Below are 20,390 nucleotides of genomic sequence, written 5' to 3' on the forward strand. Positions count from 1 at the left end.
GAAACTAAAAGACAGTGCGCTGATACCTCGTCCGATTTGAGTTAATATTCCCCAGCTCTGCCCAGACACTCTTTGGATTCAATTTACCAACCTGTGTCCAATTTTGCAGCTCAAACATGTAAATCGTATGTGAGAAATCTTGTGGAAATCATTAACTGTGACGACACACCACAAAAACAAAAGAGCGGGAGAGATCAAGACAACAGATGCTCAAAGGGTTTGATTCTGCTTATTGGAGCGGGACACTTCTGTAGTGCAGAAGAGAATCTCACTGCGTTCATCCTCGATAATGATGCTGTGTCTTGCCAATGCCCTGTCAGTCATTTGTTCTCCAGAGACATTCGCAATATTCATTTCATTTTTTTTTTGCATTCACGCAAACCTCACATTTTTTTGTTTGCTTGAGCCTGGTGTCGAGTCAGGTTGCTTGTTTGCCTGCACAAGACACGCTTGTAATATTTATCAGGCGGAGGCAGAGTACACTTCCACCTCTTGTGTTTCATAAAGGACGCCGCCGCTCAGCCAGTAAAAGAGGAAGGTTGCTATGATAAAGAAAGCCGACTCTATTGGCCAGATAGAGATCAAATGAAGACCAACCAGGAAGCAGTTTGCAAACACACGTTTTTGTTTTTTTTCCGGGGTTAGTGTTTGAGTCAGCGTCGGGGCAACACTGGACATCTGTCTCCGAGTGATCTATAACGCCCACGATCCCTCCCACAGACTGTCGACTTTGGCACTCAAGCAGTACACCGGTTGCTGTAGTACACCCAGCCACCCACAACAGCGGCTTATCTCGCTAGCATAACAAAAAAAAAAACGGCCTAACAAAGAGCACAGACATCAATAGGACACACGGCAAACGGAGGACCTTAAGAGCGCCGCGCACACCATAACTCCACTTCAAAATGGAGGCCTTTGTTCTGAGGTGGTTGGGAGAGGACACCGTAGCGAGTTAGCAGCACATCTTTTCATCCACAAACACACTCACTCCCACTCACTCAACCTGTCAGTGAAGGAGATCCTCGGCCGGATAGGGCTTCAGAGAAAGGTATTCCTCTGAGACTGTTGTTGAAGGATATAGTCCTGCCATGCGCTGATTAAAGGGACACTTGTAGATAATCCTTTTGGGGGAAAGGAGGTCTTTATTGTGGCAGTGGAGAGGGGTGGGGGTGAGGGGCAGACAAAAAATCCCCAGATTTAGATTTATTTAATGGTTATCACCTTGGTGTGATCGGCAAACTCTGCTAAGATAAATATTTGATGACGGGGTGGCTGAAATAGAGCTGTTACTGACTGCTGGTGAGAAACGGAGCTTCTATTTAGAGCCCGTACTGTTGAAGTCGCGGCGTTGGTAGACAGCCCAAGGTTATTAGGGTGGTATGAGAGGAGTGTGTGTTTGCGGTGTGTCTGTGGGTCGCTGAAGAGTTCTCACTCTGTTCTTACTGTGGCGATATGAAGGAGAGAAACGCACTCGGTTGGTTATTGGGCATTCACTCGTGTGTGTGTGTGTGTGTGTGTGTGTGTGTGTGTGTGTGTGTGTGTGTGTGTGTGTGTGTGTTAGAAACGGCGCTAATGCACGACAGCGAGGCGCACTTCACTTTGAACTATTTCTACAAGCAAAACACCTGTATGTTTTGCCCTTTTACTACCTTAGCTTTGCTCTGTTTCGTTTCACGTGCTCGCTGCCCCCTGGGTTCTTGTTTTGATGTCATGCAAAATTGATTGGCTCACACAAATGCTGCGCTGCAATGAAGTTATCACGGTGTAAAGAAAGATTCCCTCTACATCTATTCTCCTAAACTTACACTGTCACACTCGAGTGAATAGAACCTTTTAAAATGATGTCAGCCTTGCTGTCTGTGGCTGGGATTATGAAGTGAAGCCTGTATTAGGATTTGAATGCTACCGCACAGCTCATTTAAACACTGATCTAGGCTTCGCCTGATTCATCCTGTTTACTCATTACATGATAGCTATGGCGAAAGCAATTACTTTCAGCTTTCAAGTACCTTGCTTTTTGGTCACACTGCGACTCTTACTCATTTCGCCGGAGCTCCCAAAGGCCCCGTGGCTTCCAATCAGTCCGGTGAGCGGCGTGCGCCAACGTCTTGCCTCTTTGTGTAGGAAATAGGTGGGTAAACATGGCAGAGTCCTTGAAGCACTTCCCCATCCCTGCTATTGGATTACCAGATGCCTTTCCGGGTCTCATATGCACAGATGAGTGCCAAGATCAATGGAGCTCTTAGTGCAAAGCTAATTCGATCAGGACTGGCTTTGCTACTGCTGATCAGAGATTTCTTTCTTCTTCTCTTTTTTAACGTGAAACAAAAACTTAATCAAGTCAAGCACATGTCCAATAGCCCCCCATATTTTCAGCCGCCAATTACGAGGCATTTCATATTCATTATTGAATCGTTGAGGAGAGGTGTGGAGATGGAAGTAGTGAACCACTGCGTAAAGTGATCCGGACATTTTTTTTTTTTTGCTGAGTGTTGCAGGAATGCTGCTTTTTTTCTCCAGCAGAGAGCAACTGGCATCATAAATAAGCTAAGAGCATGTTTTTTCGAGGGATGAGGTGTCTCCCGCTCTGACGGCGAGCAGAGAGAGAAGGGTTGAAGGGCATATTGACCCTCTTGTTCTGGAAAGCGAAAAGCAGACTCTTCAGTGCCCCTTGTTCCCCATTAATTATTGTTTGATGCTAATAAAGGAGGGGGGGAGGGGGGGATGGGGCATGTTATGAAACATAATTATTCATTGCAGCATTTCCCCCTCAACGAGCCTTGCCCCCCCCACCCCACACACACACACACACTCCCCTCTTCCCCTTGTGCTTAGTGAGGAAGCTGCCAGGGCTGTCAGTTGAGTACAGCAGGCAAAGATGTCCCCTCAGCCTTTTAGGGGGGGGGGGGGGGGCAGGGTGAAGGGCGCCATTTGCCCGAGTGATATATGAGGAGAGACAGCAATATATGTAAGGAGCTGCTGAAAGAAAGATAGAAGGTCAAGGCACATTACACTCCCGCCATTTATTGGCTGAGCACAGTCTGACCTGGACTGCAAATACAGTTGCTCAGCAGCAGCTTTTTTTGTATGTTTGTTTATATACGTATGTGTGTGCTTGTAAATGTGCGTGTCAATGGCCTACACATTTTAGATTGACAAGTACGTGTGTGTGTGTGTGTGTGTGTGTGTGTGTGTGTGTGTGTGTGTGTGTGTGTGTGTGTACACTTAGATGAATGCTGTACTGTAGTGAATATGCTCTCAGTGGCTTTTTATAAGCTTGCAGATGCAGCGGGATGCTATTTTAACAAGGCTGTAGCTTCTCAAAGGTGTCCTCCTAGATTTCCATTCAGCGACTACTAGAGGCTGATCTCCTATGCATGAGCACAGCATATGGCGTGCTCATGCATAGGAGATCACAACGCAAGCATGGGATTAAGTAACAATTGTGTCGTGGTAATTGAGTGCAGTATAAACCAGCAGAATAAATATATATATATATATATATATATATACACATATATATATACACATATATATATACACATATATATATATATATTTCTTCTGTTTTTATTTAGTTGTATAAAGAAAGTAAATCATTCAGGCAATGATCTCTGTATTCTGAGTGTTATTGGCACAGGCAGACCTACGTTGTGTTTTCATTGTCATTAATCACAATGGCCCGGTGGTGAGAGGAGAAGTCGGTGAGGCTGCCACGGTCAAAGCCTAACATTAACATTCCAAGAATATCTGAGGCTTATTCACAGCAACTCAGCCGCGCAGCCGGCTGCATTCACCTTCGCTTTAAAAAGAGTCAACAGGCCTGTAGTCTGCTTGAGATATGTTGTGTCGGCTGGTATTTTTAAAAAAGATTTTATGGGGAGCATTTTCACCTTTACTTGACAGAGGCCAGTGTGGAAATGGGGGGGGGTTATGACCTACACTAAAGGTCCTGAGGCCAGAATTGAAACCAGCACGTTGCAGTTAAATGTGCTGTAGCCACTTGGCTACCGAGGCACTCCGGTGTCGGGCGGTATTTCTAATGTGTCGTTGTTGCATGGTGATGGATGCAATATGTAATCCAATATATTGCAGTCGCTAGGTGTTTGGAAAGATGAAAAATATGCAGCCTGTGTTTGCTTGAGGCACAGCACACTATCAGTCGGGGAACAAGTCTCCATTTCACACATGAACAGGCAGAGTTAATCTGTGGATCACTACAGCACGCTGCGTAATATCCAGTTTCTATTCTCATATTTTCCCAAAAGCTCATTGTTCTCAGCCCCCCGCTGCTAATGCTTTTGGAAAATAGTTACCTTTCGTAGCCGGTGTGTATTTTTAGATAGACCGAAGTATTCGCTTGTGGTCCAGGTAGTAAAGCCTGACTCCTTGAGACTCTGTTAAATTAACGGTGTGTATTTGTAACCTGTGTATGTGTGTGGCCCGTGTGTGTGTGTTTGTGGCAGGGCGCATTAAATGCCACTGCTGTAAGAGGCCCCGGTCCCAGCTGCTGCATGTTTTATGAGCTGTCCTCTGAGGATATGGGAGCTCTGAGCTCAGATCCTGCTTGTTTCCAGCAGTGTTTTCATCACTCCTGGCCACTTCCCCCAAGCTGTTTTTTTTCTCTCTTTCTCTTTTTTGATGAGGGAGAAGGAAACGCATCCAGAATAAGGCAATATTTACAACACAGCCCCGTCTGTGGCTGCAGCGTGGCTAGCTGCACTGAGGCCCTATAGACTCTTGATTCATATTATTCTCCCATGCGCACTGCAGAGGGTGCTTTCCCCTCTGCCTAGGATCACCGGCCTACACCACTGAGATGGTGGATGACAAGGCTGAACGCTACACTGAATATTCCACTCTCCCAGTCCCCCCCCCGGCTGGCTGCTCTCTGAAGCCGCCCCTTTTTCCTTGAATAAACACATTTCCAACTGGAGAACATTCACTCGCGCCGTCTGTTTACAGTGTTACACATTGACTCGTGAGTTATGGCTGTGTGGTTTGCGAGAAAGCTGAAATTAGCACGGAGGGTAACAAACGAAAGGGGGATGTTGTGAGTTAAAAATCCTTTGTTGTATTTATTTCGTAACGACAGCCAATCACGATGGTTGGGTTGGGTGGCAGTTGGTACTTAGAGGAGAGGCGTTTGCATATGAAATAATAGCCCTTCCTAATTAGAGGTAATACCATCCTGTGGTATCTGGAGGTGGAGGTGTTTTTTTGTTTTTGGCTTGGATCATTATAAGACGTTGAATGGAGGGATTGCCCCTCCCCCTCCCACCATCTGCTCGAGAACGGAGCAGTTTGCAGCTAAATAATTGAGGCGTAAAAAATGGTTTTGTGTACTGACCTAATGGCTTTGTTTTTTTGGGAGCTGTTCTTGAAGACATCCTTCAGTGCCCCCGCCAGTCTGCGCTGTCAGTCTGAAACCTCAGAGCTGTCTTATCTGTCACTCTAATCTATTTATGTTAGTTTTTCCTCTGTGTTGGCACATCACTCTGTGTGGCACGGTGATTAGAGTAGCTGGAGGATGTAGGGCAACCATACGAATACATTTCCTCCTCACCCACGCTCATTTAGACGACTAGTTGCAGTTGAACTGATGGATTAAATCGTTGAACTGATCATGGGGGGGGTTGATTGCAGGATATCAGTGGTGCATGATTGAGTGCTCAAATATTAAAATTCTCAAGAGTCCTTTTATTCTAACAGACGAAAAAATCAGTGTTGTCTTTTTTTTCCTAAGCACATCTGACATCAAAGTGTCATGTAAATCCCCCCCCCCTTTTACAGCTCTGCTCCATTTTTATAGACATACATGTTTGAAGATACATATATGACACTAATATTTTTAAGTGCAAGTCAGGGTTGGATGTGTCCCCAGTGCGTATTTATACCTCTCCTGACCTCAGTTTTACCTTTGGGTAAATTTCCATTACAACAGCATAATTCATGGAAAAATTGAATCGTCAGTGCCTCTGGAGAGGTGAAAAGACACAAGAAATCCTTTCAAATCAGGCACTTTATTCACACCGCCCACAAATCTACAGGGAAACTCAATCAAGAGACACATTCATGATAGCGCTGTGCCTGCCGCCACATACCTCAAATTCCCCTGCTTCTCTTATCAATGACACATTGGGAGAGGTCCATTACCAGCCCCGCTCACAATTATTATTTCTCAAGAGTGCCTCGTGTAGAGGAAGAGGGGAAGGGGTGACAATAGACAACCCTGGCATTTCCCTCAGGAGCCGTGTCTAAACATGACGCCCCGGTGAAGCAGTCAGAGCTGCCAAAATGGCCTTCAGCTCAGGTCCAGCCCGACAAAACGTGGCAGACTTGAGAGAGGGACCGTGTCTGGAAGGAGCTGGTATTAAGGCTGCGAAATGAAGTCCTGCTCACAGACCCTGTAGATAATGGACAACTCGGGCTGTGGAGCCGCCCCCTCAGGGCCAATTCGGAGCTCTTGCAGGGAGCACACAGACGGGGAATAGAGGAGGATTTTTTGACTAGATGGAGTAGAGGCTTAGGCCCTGTGGAGCACACAGTCTGATCCTCATGTCCGTGGTGGAAAGTACCTGTGGACAGAGAATATGTTTGTCTTTATCAGTTTACATTACAGAAAGACGCTAGTCTATGCTGGAAGATTTAGTAAATTCACTTAATGTTTTGAGACAGTGATAGTTTAATGTTGCACACGGTGTCATCTTGCATAAGAATCTGTTCTTGTGCAGCAGCTTTTTTACCATTGCAGTCTCTAGGCAGGCTTAAATGTTGGAAAGCCCCAAGCTATCTTTTCTCGAGCACGGCTTTTACCTACTAAACTAACCCCGGATGCCGACTAAAAATAGAGCCTTTTGTGAGCACAGCTTTAGCAGAGAAAAAAAAGATGCGGTTACTCATCAGTGAATTGAAAAACAAGTGGAGCAGACAAGTGTCTCTGCCCTGCCAATGTGAACTAAAACAGAGAGGGCCTCGGAGAATAAAGCGAGCCGTGATTGCACCAGGTAAGACAAAGCAGGCAGCGTGCAGAGACCACAGAGAATCCCTTATGAAGTGGCCTACCCCTCGCCTCCAGCTGAGCCTTTCATTGTGCTGTTGTTTCTAGGGGCCTTTGGATGGCAGCTTAGATTAGATCGCACCGAGTAATGGATTGGCGCTGACGAAAACCTGCTGCAGCTCAACATCACCGCAGCTAGGATCCGTCCACTGCTGAGGATCTGGCTGCTTTATTCGGATCAATTTGAGTCACCCTCATTGTTAATAACCCTGTGTATATTCATGCTAACATTGTTCTCCTCTAATCTGTATTCACGCGAGTATTTCATTCAATCCCTCCGCAAAGCCGGCCCTAAATCCTTGCCAATCACATTTTGCTACTTCATAATTCTTCAATTGAATATGCCATGAATTACTTTTTTCTGTCTCTCTCTCTCTCCCAAAACTGAGCGGATCACTGTGCTGGTTATATTGTCTTTATTTTCAATTTTGCATTTAAATGTAGAAATTCTAGTTTCTCCATTATTTCCCAAAAAAAAATGCTGTATGAATAAAATGTCCAGCTTTTGCAAATTTTAAATCCAAGATATTCAATTACAAAAATAGGATAAAAAAAGAAACCCTACAGCTGTATAGGTACTCAAGCAAAGCGTGTTAATTTGGATGTTTATCCATAGACATGTTTTAATTTAAAACTACAGAGATGAGCATGGATTTGGGTAAATGTGAGAGTGATTGGAATGAATAAAACATGGATTCTTTTTTTAAAAGGCTGTTTGGGAGACGGAGACAGAGGGAGCGAAAAAATAAAAAAGAAGCTGTGTTTAGTAACAGAAACCTGCTGTGTGGCCATTGTGGGGGATGATGTGTTAATCGAGCCACAAACTGTGTGGTTTTTCAGGCCAGAGGTCTCATTTCTACCGCCTCGGAAAAGAGAAATGTATTTGAGCAGGGCCCCGCTGGCTGCTAGTGCTTGACTCCATTGCAGTAATGTAAATGGTGGATTAGGTGACGTTGGCTGGGACGCCCTCAACCACCTCTCCAGCCACTGCCCCCCCTTCTCTTTTCCATTAAGACAGCTGGTATCTTTCAAAGGGTCCCGGCCCAGTGATTGATGTGTAATAGCTCCGAGCCTCACCTGCCCCCTCACAGCGTTATTCATCGGCCAGGCAGCCGGCGCTGCTTTTCTACTGAGCACTTTGTTTCCCGGGTTGTGGGTGGAGAGCCTCCCCCCCCCCCACTCTCTCTTTCTACTCCCTGTCAGCCATCAATACATTATGACTTTTCATTGCCACGGTGGTGCTACTTCACACTGAATCGCTCCCTTTTTACTCACTCAATTCGTTCAACTTCAAATTGCTCATGTATCTGCATCACACTGCAGCTGCTGATGTGCAACAAATGAACCGTAGACGTATTGTTAACCGACTAGTAAAAGTTTGAACATCAATTAAGAGCAGGCGCATGTCCGTATAGGGAATTCTTTATGAATAAATACAACTATGTAATTGGAGATCCAGAAATTGGAATGAGGCAATTGTGTGTAAAGTGTATCCAGATGCGAGCTAATAACACCTAGATTGTTAAGATACTTATAGAGGCTTATAGCGGCCCACGACATCAAAGGAGAATGGGCCGGCCCTCCATTTGCAACAGTTCAGGGTCCTCGTTGCTCTCGCTGGAAGAGGCTTATGTTACTGATTAGAGGGGAGTAGTGCTGCTTAGCTCACACACGGATTGTGGCAGCTCCCCGGATTTAGAGCCGTGCAATCAAATGGTCTTCATCAATGTTTTCATGTTCCTCACACCTCTGAGACATGCTGCTGGATATGGACACGGGGGGGGGGGGGGGGCACAGTGTGTATTTTGGCACACACCGACGGAGGTGTTTATCCACGTCGAGGTGTGTGTCCTTTCCTTTCCTGAGCCCTTGCGTCCTCTGTGTTGCGCACTAATGTGCTTCCTGCATATGCGTACGCTGGCGGCCCAGTGGTCGCCGTGGTAACTCATCATTAGGTGATTAATGGGGCTGTGACGAGGCTGCGGTTTAATCAGGCCCGGTGTTTGTGTTGAAGCCGACGACAAGAGCAGCTGCCCTGTCAGTTGGTGTCTGCTCCTGAGACGACAGCACCCGCTGCTGAGGAGCGTGTTGTGAAACACACTTCAGTGTGTGTGTGTGTGTGTGTGTGTGTGTGTGTGTGTGTGTGTGTGTGTGTGTGTGTGTGTGTGTGTGTGTGTGTGTGTGTGTGTGTGTGTGTGTGTGTGGGTGGGTGGGTGGGTGCGTGCGCGCGTGCGCTAAAACCCTCTCCAGCTTCCTGTTTCCTTCTTTACATCCCATTCTCTCCAGCCTTTACAATAAACACACGTCCCCTTGCAGACACGCTGTATAATTTTCACTCGAAGCGGAGTCTGCTTCACCTGGCTCGATCTCTTCTTCCCCTTCCTAATTTTTCACTCTCCCTCTCCCACCCTGCTATCACCACCATGGTAACACAGGTGCTGATTGCCTGGTCTGCTCCCTCTGGGGGCTGTAATAACTATTTCTAGTTAATTTGTTGCAGTGGGGGGAGGTGGAGGGGGTGGAGGGGGTAAACACTGGCAGCAAATGAGAAGCCTCCTTTGTAGGCGCAGTGTGCAGCGGCAGTGTGGTGCAGACGGCGTGCTGCTTCAGCTTTTGCCCACTTCACTGTTTACAGAGGATTTCATTATGGCATGAGAAAGTGGGAGCTGGGTTTCCTTTTTGAGTGAACAACAGTAGAAAATGGCAGTGGACCCGGCACGGCAAATGACTGGCTCAGCCTCTCTCCCTCTCTCCTCTCCCTCTCCTTACCCAGTGGATTGCTGTGTTCTTCCCTCCAGAGCTGTCACTTCACATTAACACAGCGGTGACTGTCAGACAGGGCAGAGGGTTGGGGTGGGGAGCTGTCCAGTAAGGCAGAGTACACACACACACACACACACACACACACACACACACACACACACACTGCCACACACAGATGAGTAAAATTCAGCCTTGTGTCATCGCAGATGGTCTGCAGAAAAGCTAGCCAGTTAACACCGTCGTTGAGTTTTATGCTGCGTCTCTCCCGTTGAAGGCGACAAGCAGTGTCCTGTGCCGAAAAGCCCCTCGACACATTATCTCCGAGGAATTCTATTGGCTGTCAGCCTCATCCTCAATGCAGCACTACCTCTCTATGCGTATTCAGTTACGACTTCCCTTAAGCTTACTGTGTTACAAATACTGTGCATGTAGCGCTTGTCATTCTTTCTCTCTTTTTCCACTCTTTTGCCCTTTAATAACTCCGTTTTACTGCCTTTCTGAAATAATGAAAATATGCTTGAGCAGGAAGCTAGGAGGTTCTGTTCTTTGATAAAGCTACTCGGTGCTCTCCAGAGTATACATGGTTGTGGTGGGGAGTGCCAACAATTACTGTGATGTTGAGAAGCGTCAGCACAGCTGCTTGATCTCTAGGAACTAATCTTGTTTTTCTCCCCCACAAAAGCTCTCCTCCAGCACAAAAAAAGTATTTTTACTTAGAAAATGTTGCTTCCTTACTATAAGGATAATGAGTTATGCTAATTGTCCCCTCTTCTCTTGTCCACAGCTTTTCTGAAACACTGGGGTTGTTGGTGTGGCCAAATTTTCCCTGGATTTGACTGGTAAATTCAGAAGACTGAAGCCCAGGCTCACAGTCTACCTTTCACGGAGGCCCAGCCGTGAGAGGACTGAGGAAGGCACGTGGCGGATCATGACGGCCGACAAAGAGAAGGAGAGGGAGAAAGAGCGGGACAGGGACAGAGACAGGGACCGGGACAAGAGAGAGTCCGGTAAGTCCCGCCGGCTGGACGGGGACCGGGGCGACCGCGAGAGCGAGAGCTCCAGGCCCCGGCGCAGCTGTACGCTGGAGGGCGGGGCCAAGAACTATGCAGAGAGCGACCACAGCGAGGACGAGGACAACGGCAGCACGGGCGGAGGAAGCGGCACGGCGGAGGAGGCTGGCAAGAAGGGCAAGAAGAAGACGCCCAAGAAGAAGTCGCGTTACGAGCGCACAGAGAACGGAGAAATCACGTCCTTCATCACGGAAGACGATGTTGTTTACAGACCCGGAGGTGAGTCCTAGTCACGGCTAATCTTAAGTGTGTATGCGGGGGGGCTGCACTCATCTGCATGGTCACCAACTGCGGTGAACACTAGTCCATCTCCATTAATCAATTTCCCAGTTTAACATCACAATCACTTTATCCCACTTTGTTGTCAATCAACTGATTTGGGGAAGAATTGAGACACATTTTGGCTGAATCAAAGATTAATTCCTTGTTTCTTAAAGAAGCGGTCGCCATGTTGCAATAAGCTGCTGAGGGATTGCAGATTCACCGGAGTAGCAACTCTCCAACAGCAGAAGTACTTCCTCAGGCTAGAGGCCACTACGTCATACAATCAATTCCAAGTTGACCCACTCTGTGCTTTGTCTCGGCCTAAGTCAATAAACAAAGTGGTGCCACGATAATGATTTCATCCCAACATCATCTGCCTCACTGAATGAACGCTATCTCCTTTGGGGCCAAAAGGTACTCCGGTTTCTTGTAGAGATGTTTGAGCTACGCTGCAGTGTGTTTTTATTCCGTCTGATGCATGAAGCTAAAAGGAGAACCAACCTTTTCCGCAGCTGTAAACATGGCCTCTCTTTCACCTACTGTTTAGAGATTGGTTGTATTAGAGGGGGGGGGATGTCAACACTCAGTGTCGGCAGGAAGCCAGACCAGCTAGTCGTGTGTGTGTGTGTGTGTGTGTGTGTGTAGTAGTGTGCTCTCAGCTACTGCTCGCTGCTATCCGCATTGCAAACTAAATCATTGCCGCCCGTTCGTTTTCTTTATCTAGCAGCTAGCAAAAGGTCAAGTAGTGTGAGGGGGAGATGGGGGGGTAGGAAATTACAACCAGTGTGTTATTGTCATTGCATTGTTATTGTCTTCTCCAACTACCTGCCCATAAACACATCCACCCAAATACTAAAGAGACAACTTCAAGTAGGTGCAGTGAAACAGCCAGACCTCCCCACCCTACACTTACCGTCTAGCTGCGTAATCTTGTCGGCTAAATTATCTCTCTGTCTGCACTGATATCAGTAGACATACCTCTAGAAAGCAGTAACCCAAGTCTCGTTGTCGCTCACTCTCTATTTCTGTTTCTCTTAACTCTCAGCAACAGACTCCATCGAAGCATTTTTTGCGCCGCATTTCATGTTTAATAGAGAGAGCACCAGCGCTTTGTCTCATACTTAACCATGCGGAGAGGGGGGGGTGAGTAGAGAGAGAGAGAGAGAGAGAAGGGGGAGGACGGAAGCAGTCAGTCACATCAATGAAACATTCAAAAGGCACATAAACAAAGTCGACCGTCTCAGTGGATTAGCCCTGCCGAATATTTATATTTCCACATCCGAGTGCACAAGCACAGCCAGTGTCTGGTTGATGGGGAATATTTATGTTTCCTGTCTTCTCCCTCAATTAGTTTGACAGGTTCTAGAACAGAGCGGCTCAAGTGTCACAACCTGCCCTCCCTCCACAGAGACTGTTAGATTGGTTTAGATTAGGGATGAGCCAGGATTGGGTAGTCGGTGGCCCCAGCACCAGTACACTAGTTTGTAATTTACCTCCTATTGTCAATGTAGAAGATCCTCCACCTCAGCAAGTGACCTCCTGCTGTCTCCTCTGCTCATTGTTCAAGTGATAAGCCGTGTGTGTGTGTGTGTGTGTGTGTGTGTGTGTGTGTGTGTGTGTGTGTGTGTGTGTGTGTGTGTGTGTGTGTGTGTGTGTGTGTGTGTGTGTGTGTGTGTGTTCCTCCTCCTGCTTGGTCATTGGTAGCAGCCTTCTTGCAATCAGATTTGATGCGTGCAGCTTAGGCAGGCACAAAGCCTGCGATGGATTATGCTTTACTAAATGTTAAATCCTTTTATAGCCGTCTAGTGACACACAATATGTAAAACTAACCACCCCTGGAGAGGATTTACTCCGCCCCAGACATGGGGAGAGAGAAGAACTCGGTGACGGTAAGAGGGGCAGAATCAGAAAGAAATTGTGAACCAAAAATGCTGTTTTGATTGCTTTTGACACAGGGAGCTTTAGAAAAACATACAGGCCGGTGTCATCACACAAGACATAATAGGTAAGCCAGTATTGAAACCGTCTGCACCCTCCCAATCTGCAGCCACCTCCCAATCTCTCTGCTCAGCCTTTCTATCCCTTGAAGATGGGTTCAGGCGGCTTAGTGCACATCGATTGGATGGGTGTGCAGTTGGGCCAGTAGGTGGGCCTGCAGCTAACTGCAGCTCTGCTACTGCTTAAAAAGGATGGAGGAGTGTGTCTGCGGCGGTGGCCGGGGGGCTTTGTCCCAGGCCACTGGTGTAGTGGGGCTGCTGGGGTGAACAGTGCAAACAGACATGCCAAATCGATCTGTGTCCTGTGGCTGAGCTCTCACCTTTTTCCCCAGGCCCGGCAAAACCCCTCCAGAGCCTGTTCTCCACACTCGTCCACCACCCCACCCCACATTATAGATCCTCTCTCTGGAGATTATACACACTGCCATAGGGGGATCAATAGGAGACACCCTAGAAGCAAGTACACACACATGCACAGGTCACTGATAACCACTATTTCTGCACACTTGCAAGTGTACTTCGACTTATATACATGCACCCACACCAACACATGTACAAGGCATGCTTTTAACAGTCATAGAGCCAGTTCCTATCTCTAAAAAGCACACTCTTGCAACACACAAAGACTCAATACTATCCACATTGCTCATCCCTGCTCTCCACTGCAGCAGGACTCTGCTTGGCGCTGCAGGCGGCTGGCTGCCATAGCATGTCTCCCTCCTTCCTAACTGACTGGCTGGCTAGTCTGTTTAAAATGGAGAGAGCTAATGGAAACCACCTGCCCCCCCTCCACTCCACTCCTTCTGCCCTTCTACCTCAGTTTATGTCACACAACATGGCTGCCACAGCCAACTCAGGACGATAATGATTAGATTGAATCATGTCGTCGTAGAAGGTGATTTTTTTTGTTGTGAGAGCAGTGTATTATATGTATAATACAGAGAGATTGCAGGCTAGTCTGAGAAAAACACCTTGTGTGTATGAGTGTTGGGGGAGTTGTTGATATGGACAGCTGGCGCTTCTTGCCGCAGCCACAACAGAACCCTAGGGAGTGTGTGTGTGTCTCATGTGCACACAAAGTAAGCTGTGCAGCAGGAGTGTCTGACACACACATGTAGAGCTGGATAACCAGCCCTCCCTCTTTTCTTCAGTCTCTGGACCAACTGTTAGCAGTCACACAAGACAATTTCTTATACATTTTAAACGTAATACTTATATTTAATAAAAGTGAATTTTGAATGAATGTAAAATATGATTTTATGTGAAGGGGCTTAGCTGATTAAATGACATGATGTTTCTCTATTACACCAATCCTTTACAGGGTTTGGACAAAGTCTTTAAAGTGTGGAACATGTTTAATTTGAACCGCTTTTTTACACTTGAACTTGAATGTAATTTGTGAAAAACCACCCATGTAAACCAAAAAACATTTTAGTATTTTAAATGAATATTTGTTTGTTACACACTGTTACTAATTCTGTTCTAGTGTTACTAACACTAGACTCAGAGCGGACCCCCTTCACCCGACAGGAGTAAAAGAACTGAATGAGTTGCCATGAGCAATAAAGTTTTATTGAACAAGTGTTGCAACTGTCACTGATTTGCATCGCTGGCGGTATAAATAGTTTTGATGCAAAGTATTTACAGGCGAGCATTTCACATTTTGTGTATTGTTTTTTTCCTCATGCCCCTGGTTGGTGAGGACCTTTTACTCTGGAAGTTAGCAAGTGTTGAATAATCATAGTGTCAATCCTCATTGATTGCTGGGTATAAATTAATTCTGGGAACTTTATCTTTCACAATTGCATTATTTGTTACAATTTAGATGTGATGATAAAGAGTCTTGACATTTTTGATATTAGGTACCTTTTAAAGTGCTTAAATTTCATTCAGTGCTTTTTTTAAAGGTGATTTGTAATGTAAGGTACCTCCCACAGAATTTTAACTGCCAATAATGTTTTACTTAAGGTGAATTGCCCTCCATAGGAACGCAACATTCAACTGAGGTCTATTTTCAGTATGGGTCCTCTTGAGAAGCCTGTCTAATGTGGTGCAGTATGGGTCAGATCGGTCACTCTGCACCGTGGTCTGTAGCTGGATTAGCATCGCACATCCCCTGCTCCACAAATACTAGCTGGCGATCAGTTTGGCTAACATGAGGGACAAGCCCTTGGAGTCGTCTCGCATTGAAACATAGCAGTGTAAATCTGTAGCCTGTCGCTAACTGAACAGATCTATTTTTACAAAAAGGCCTTCTCAGCTCGCCTATCTCTCCCCACGCTAGAGACTCTGGGAAAAGGGCTTTTTAGTGAAATCCAACCACCTGCCGACTGCTAAATGAGAAAGCGTGGGCTAGCCGAGAGGGAGGGGGGGTTGTCAAAGAGCCTCTGTTCTCCCCTAGGAGCTCAGTCAGCTGTAGGCCTGCCCTATTGTAGAAAGCCGATGGTATCGCTTGCCAGGTATTTCCCACCGCCTTTCCAGTGAGAAGGAGGGAGCGTTATCGGATGACGATAGAGGAAGGGAAGTTGGGGAAGAATCAAAGTGTCCGTGTGCCTGCAGGCCTTGACCCAGCAGGAAGTGGCACAAGACTGACTTGGTCATCAGCTGGTCCTCCTTGCAGAGGCGGTCTGTGCTGGATCAGTAATGACACCAGTTCCCCCTCTTTTCTCCCAAGCTCTCCATCTCTCTTGGCCCTCTAGTCCCCTCACACCCCTGTGGTTCCATTATTGCATTCCTTGTGCTATTTAATTTTAGGATCAGTACACTCAAGGGGGAGGTAGCTTTGCTAAAGCTGTGCACTACTCTGCTGTTTGTGTGTGTGTGTGTGTGTGTGTGTGTGTGTGTGTGTGTGTGTGTGTGTGTGTGTGTGTGTGTACGTCTGCGCATGTGTGCTCTGCCCTGTTTGAGCCGAGCACCCTTTTAACAATGCAGGTGCGTCCTGCCTCATGGCTAACACTTACCACCTGCTAGCACGGCTTAGACAAACGCTCCTCTTGATTTAATAAGCCTGTTTGTGTCCCAAAATGTGCTCATAGTCTTGCTGTGTTTAGCTGATCTCATTCCACAGCCCCCCCCCCCACACACACCCCACCCCATCACTGTTTACAAAACATTGTTATATATGACTGTGTTCACATTGTGACTTCTCCATTGTTGGCAGCTCGTAAAAGAAAGCCAAGCTGATTTTTATCTAACGACTCCCCCCCCCCCCTCTGCTGAAATGCTGCAGCAAATTAAATAGCATCTTATTTGCTTGATACAGAGAGAGAGGGAAGGACACGGCTCTTTTGCTGAGGCTAGGTGTGTTTTAGATTAGACATGCTTGGCAGCCATTAGAGAATGGCTGGCTGAACAATGAGCTACAGCTGAGTAAATTTGTGTGTGTGTGTGTGTGTGTGTGTGTGTGTGTGTGTGTGTGTGTGTGTGTGTGTGTGTGTGTGTGTGTGTGTGTGTGTGTGTGTGTGTGTGTGTGTGTGTGTGTGTGTGTGTGTGCGTGCGTGCGTGCGTGCGTGCGTGCGTGCGTGCGTGCGTGCGTGCGTGCGTGCGTGCGTGCGTGCGTGCGTGCGTGCGTGCGTGCGCGCGCGAGACGATGTAATTGGAGAAACGGTGACCGCCAGGATCAGGTTTCAGTGCAGTGCTCGGGTCTAAGGAACTGTGCTCAGTATCTCCACGATGATGTCCCAGTGTGTCAAAAGCATTGAACTTTCCCTCGCTCTCTATCTTTGTGGGTGGCGCGGCGGTCGGCGGTGGATTGTAGGGTGGAGGCGAGTAGAAGAAGTTAAACTTAACAGCTGCAAAGGGAGCGAGAGCGCTCTACTACAAAGGCCCCGCTGTGGCTCTCCCTCCTACGGCGAAGGCTACATCCATCCAACGAGCACGCACTTCAACCCTAAGAGAACGGCCCATCCCCCCACACAGACCCCCCCCCCCCCCTCAGCTAAACCTCTCGTCCCTCCCCTTTCCACTTCCCCACTTGAGCGAGGAGACCCACTTCCAAATGCACAAAATGGCAGGAATGTTTAACAAGCCCGACAGACCCCGGAGGAACCGCGTGGGCCCCAAGCTCCCTGAGCGCCGTTGCCTCCTTTTTGATTCAAGCGGGAAGAGTCCGAAGCATTAACCGGGTTTTAACTCACACATTCATCGGGAATCGTATTATAGCCGCTTTCCGAGAAATGCCCTTGAGGTAGTCAACTTTTAGTGCCTAGGATGAATTCAAAATGTGCTTTTGACGTTCGGAGAATAGACTCGCTCGCTGTCTGCGAATGATTAAACTAGATCCCTGTCTCTCTCTTTTTTCCTCCCACCGCCTATCTTTTTCACTCTTGCTGTCTGTTCTTTACGCCTGTTGATGTGCTCCGGGGTGCAGACACAGAGATCTGGCCCCTCTAAATGAATGTGCCGGCAAGGTGAAGGGACACTAAACCCTAATTCCCCTGATTTGACTCCTCCGAAACATGTCATCTCATTCAGATTAGTCTCTTTTGTTCTCGCACGCGAGCCCCCCCCCCCCCCCCCCCCCACACACACACACACACACACTCCCTCCCTCCCTCCCGCTGCCCTCCTCCTCCCGCTTCTCTGTCTCTTTCTCAACACACACTGTGTTGCTCACAGATCACACAATAGCACTGATGGATATTTTCATTCATGTTATCTTGACTTCCAGGGATGGTGTAGAGGAGGGAGAAAAGGAGGGAGCGGGGAGAAGAGAGAGAAGAGGGCAGTAGTGAGAGATATAATGCGTCACTCAGAGCCAGCGAGGCCGATAACCCCCCCCCCCCTTTAGAACAGCTCATTCAGCCCACAGCAGATAACAAGCCCACCCTGGGGTTACACACACACATGCACAGAGCCTCTTAAAAAAACAAAGCCCATGATGTCACAGTCGCACTCGTACACACCAGCCCCTCTACAAATGGTGTCTTGGGTGTCGGAGCCATTTAATATCTTTGCCACCCCTCTTTTGCTCTGTAAGCGGTAAGATAAACCACAGCCAGATCGATAACTCTGTTGACACAAACAAATAAATAACAGACGACGGTGCCATCAGTCCCTGGGGAAAATAAGCTAGCCGCTCATCTTTTGTTTGGGAAAGTGTGGCATCGTCCTTCTGCTCAGCGTTAGTTTTTGGTGAAATGATCACCAGCAGTGCGTGTCTTTAGTGCACGTCTTACCTTTTTGAATCAGAGCTGCAAGACATTGTCCGTCTTCATTGCCCGCATGTTGATGTAAGCATGAGTGCTACTCTTCGTTGCATCAAATAGCAGGCAAAGCCAGCCTTGGGAGCAGTCAAAATTGCTTGTTGCATTGCTTCCATTTGAACAGAAGGTCAATTTTTCTGTGTGTGATGTATTTTTCCAATCAATTATGTGTCTGTGGCTTTTGATTGCTTTGCCCCATTGAGCAAGCAGAAGCTGTCTTTTACTGGTTGTTATTTAAACCAAAATATATATATATATATATATATATATATATATATATATTTATATATATATATATATATATATATATATATATATATTTATATATTTATATATTTTTCTGTCTCCGTTTGATCACCCTCATGTTTTTTTGTGTTGCAGCTAAAAGCAAAAGCGCAAGGTGAATGGGAGACTATTATGCTAATTTGCCTTTTGTGGATTGAAATCTCTTTTTTTTCCTCTAATAATTCTAACCCTTGGCTGTTTTTCTGGAAAGTACTGTGCCAGGCTTAGCCGTAACCATTAGCCGTGTCCCCCGCCTCCTCCTCCCTTTCTTCTCCACAGAAGTGGCTGTGTGTTTTTGTCCTCTGCAGCGTGAATGTTTTTGTTAAGGAGATGAGGGTTCGCGACCCGGCCATACCACCAGTCACATTCAATTTAACAGCACAGCCGGGCCAGGGCCACCTCCTCACACACACACAATGTGAGGGGGCTGCGTTTAACACTCGAGGGTTATGTAATTTGGCAACATTTTAAAACATGAGAGGACAGAAGGTACATTTTTTTTTGGTTTCGCCGCTATGCTAACACAAAGTTAACTTGGCATATATCAGTGCAGTGACAGACGTTGTCATTTTGTAGGAACGCGTTACGGTGATGACTCGTGGGGTGGAATGGGGTTAAAGTCAGTATTACTCACTGGTGTATAAATGAAGTGGAACAATAACATAATTCCCCTTGGGCGTAATGTTTGCTTTGGAAAGGCAACCTTGTAGTGCTCCAAAAGTCCTTAATCCTATTACTTGCATTCCAATTGAATTTGACTCAAGGAGAAAAATGTCTTTTCAGCAGAGGTAACGGCACCCAAAATAATATATTACTGAGTCTGTCTGCATAAAACATGAACGCTTTGGGAAGAGTGAACGTCTTCTTTCAAACTCACTTTTCTTTTCTCTCACTTGCAGATTGTGTGTACATTGAAAGTCGGCGGCCCAACACTCCCTACTTCATTTGTAGCATTCAGGATTTCAAGCTGGTGAGTACTTTTTCACTTCCTGTCTGCTGTTTTATCCCCTTGTGTCCTCACACTGAGGGCCTGAGGGTCACCACTAATTCGCCCACCCACCCCGTGTGGCCGAGCGTATAGGTGGAGTGTTGCACGTTTGGTACACTGTGGTAGTCTGATGAGGACTGACTACAAATCATAATGAAATACGATTTATAATCAGTTTGTATCAGGAAATTTGTTTTTAAAGGGTGATGTGGAAAAGAGAATCTGGCTTGAATATTAACCACCTTTGTGATCCACTGGCAGTGTAATAATGCTTGTGATGGAAATAAAGATGTTTGTCGATGCACTTAATTGATTTAATGAAGGAGACCATCACCAGTTTTCAATTGATCTTTTTTTTTTTTTTACAGCCTAATGTGGCCAAATTGCCTCTTTTGCTGAATAAAGAAAGAAATTAGTTTTTAATTTGCCACTGAGAAGTCAGTTTAGTTAAGTGGCGCTTGTTTTCTCCGCAATAGGACACCTAAAATGTATCACACACACACACACACACACACACACACACACACACACACACAAATTGATATTCACACACTGCATTCTCTCTGTTTGCTAAAGTGGGGGAGGGGATTATATTGAGTTCACTCGACAGATCTGTCTTTATTCATGTTGAGGAGAAAGAAATGCAGTTAGATCATTTTCTACACTGTAGTCCTTTAATGACACACTGAACAGCTTACAGCTACCTGCAAGCCATTCCAATTACCTTTTTTAAAAATCAATATATGATCTTGAAGTGCT

The 20,390-nt window shown here is 46.5% G+C and overlaps 1 protein-coding gene across 5 annotated transcripts in view; it reads left to right on the forward strand.

Moving 5' to 3' along the window:
- Positions 1-20,390, forward strand: part of rerea (arginine-glutamic acid dipeptide (RE) repeats a) — a 123,352-nt gene that overhangs the window by 39,268 nt on the left and 63,694 nt on the right. For all 5 annotated transcript variants that reach the window (XM_068733825.1, XM_068733826.1, XM_068733824.1 and 2 more), the window contains exons 2-3: positions 10,608-11,112; positions 19,543-19,613. In XM_068733825.1, coding sequence (XP_068589926.1) covers positions 10,752-11,112; positions 19,543-19,613 — 432 coding nt within the window. In that variant the 5' untranslated portion in view covers positions 10,608-10,751. The remainder of the gene's footprint in view (positions 1-10,607; positions 11,113-19,542; positions 19,614-20,390) is intronic.

The sequence above is a fragment of the Cebidichthys violaceus genome, unplaced genomic scaffold (assembly GCF_023349555.1).
Source record: "Cebidichthys violaceus isolate CVI_PGR_0920_01 unplaced genomic scaffold, fCebVio1.0.p SCAF_6, whole genome shotgun sequence".
NCBI classification, from domain to species: Eukaryota; Metazoa; Chordata; class Actinopteri; order Perciformes; family Stichaeidae; genus Cebidichthys; species Cebidichthys violaceus.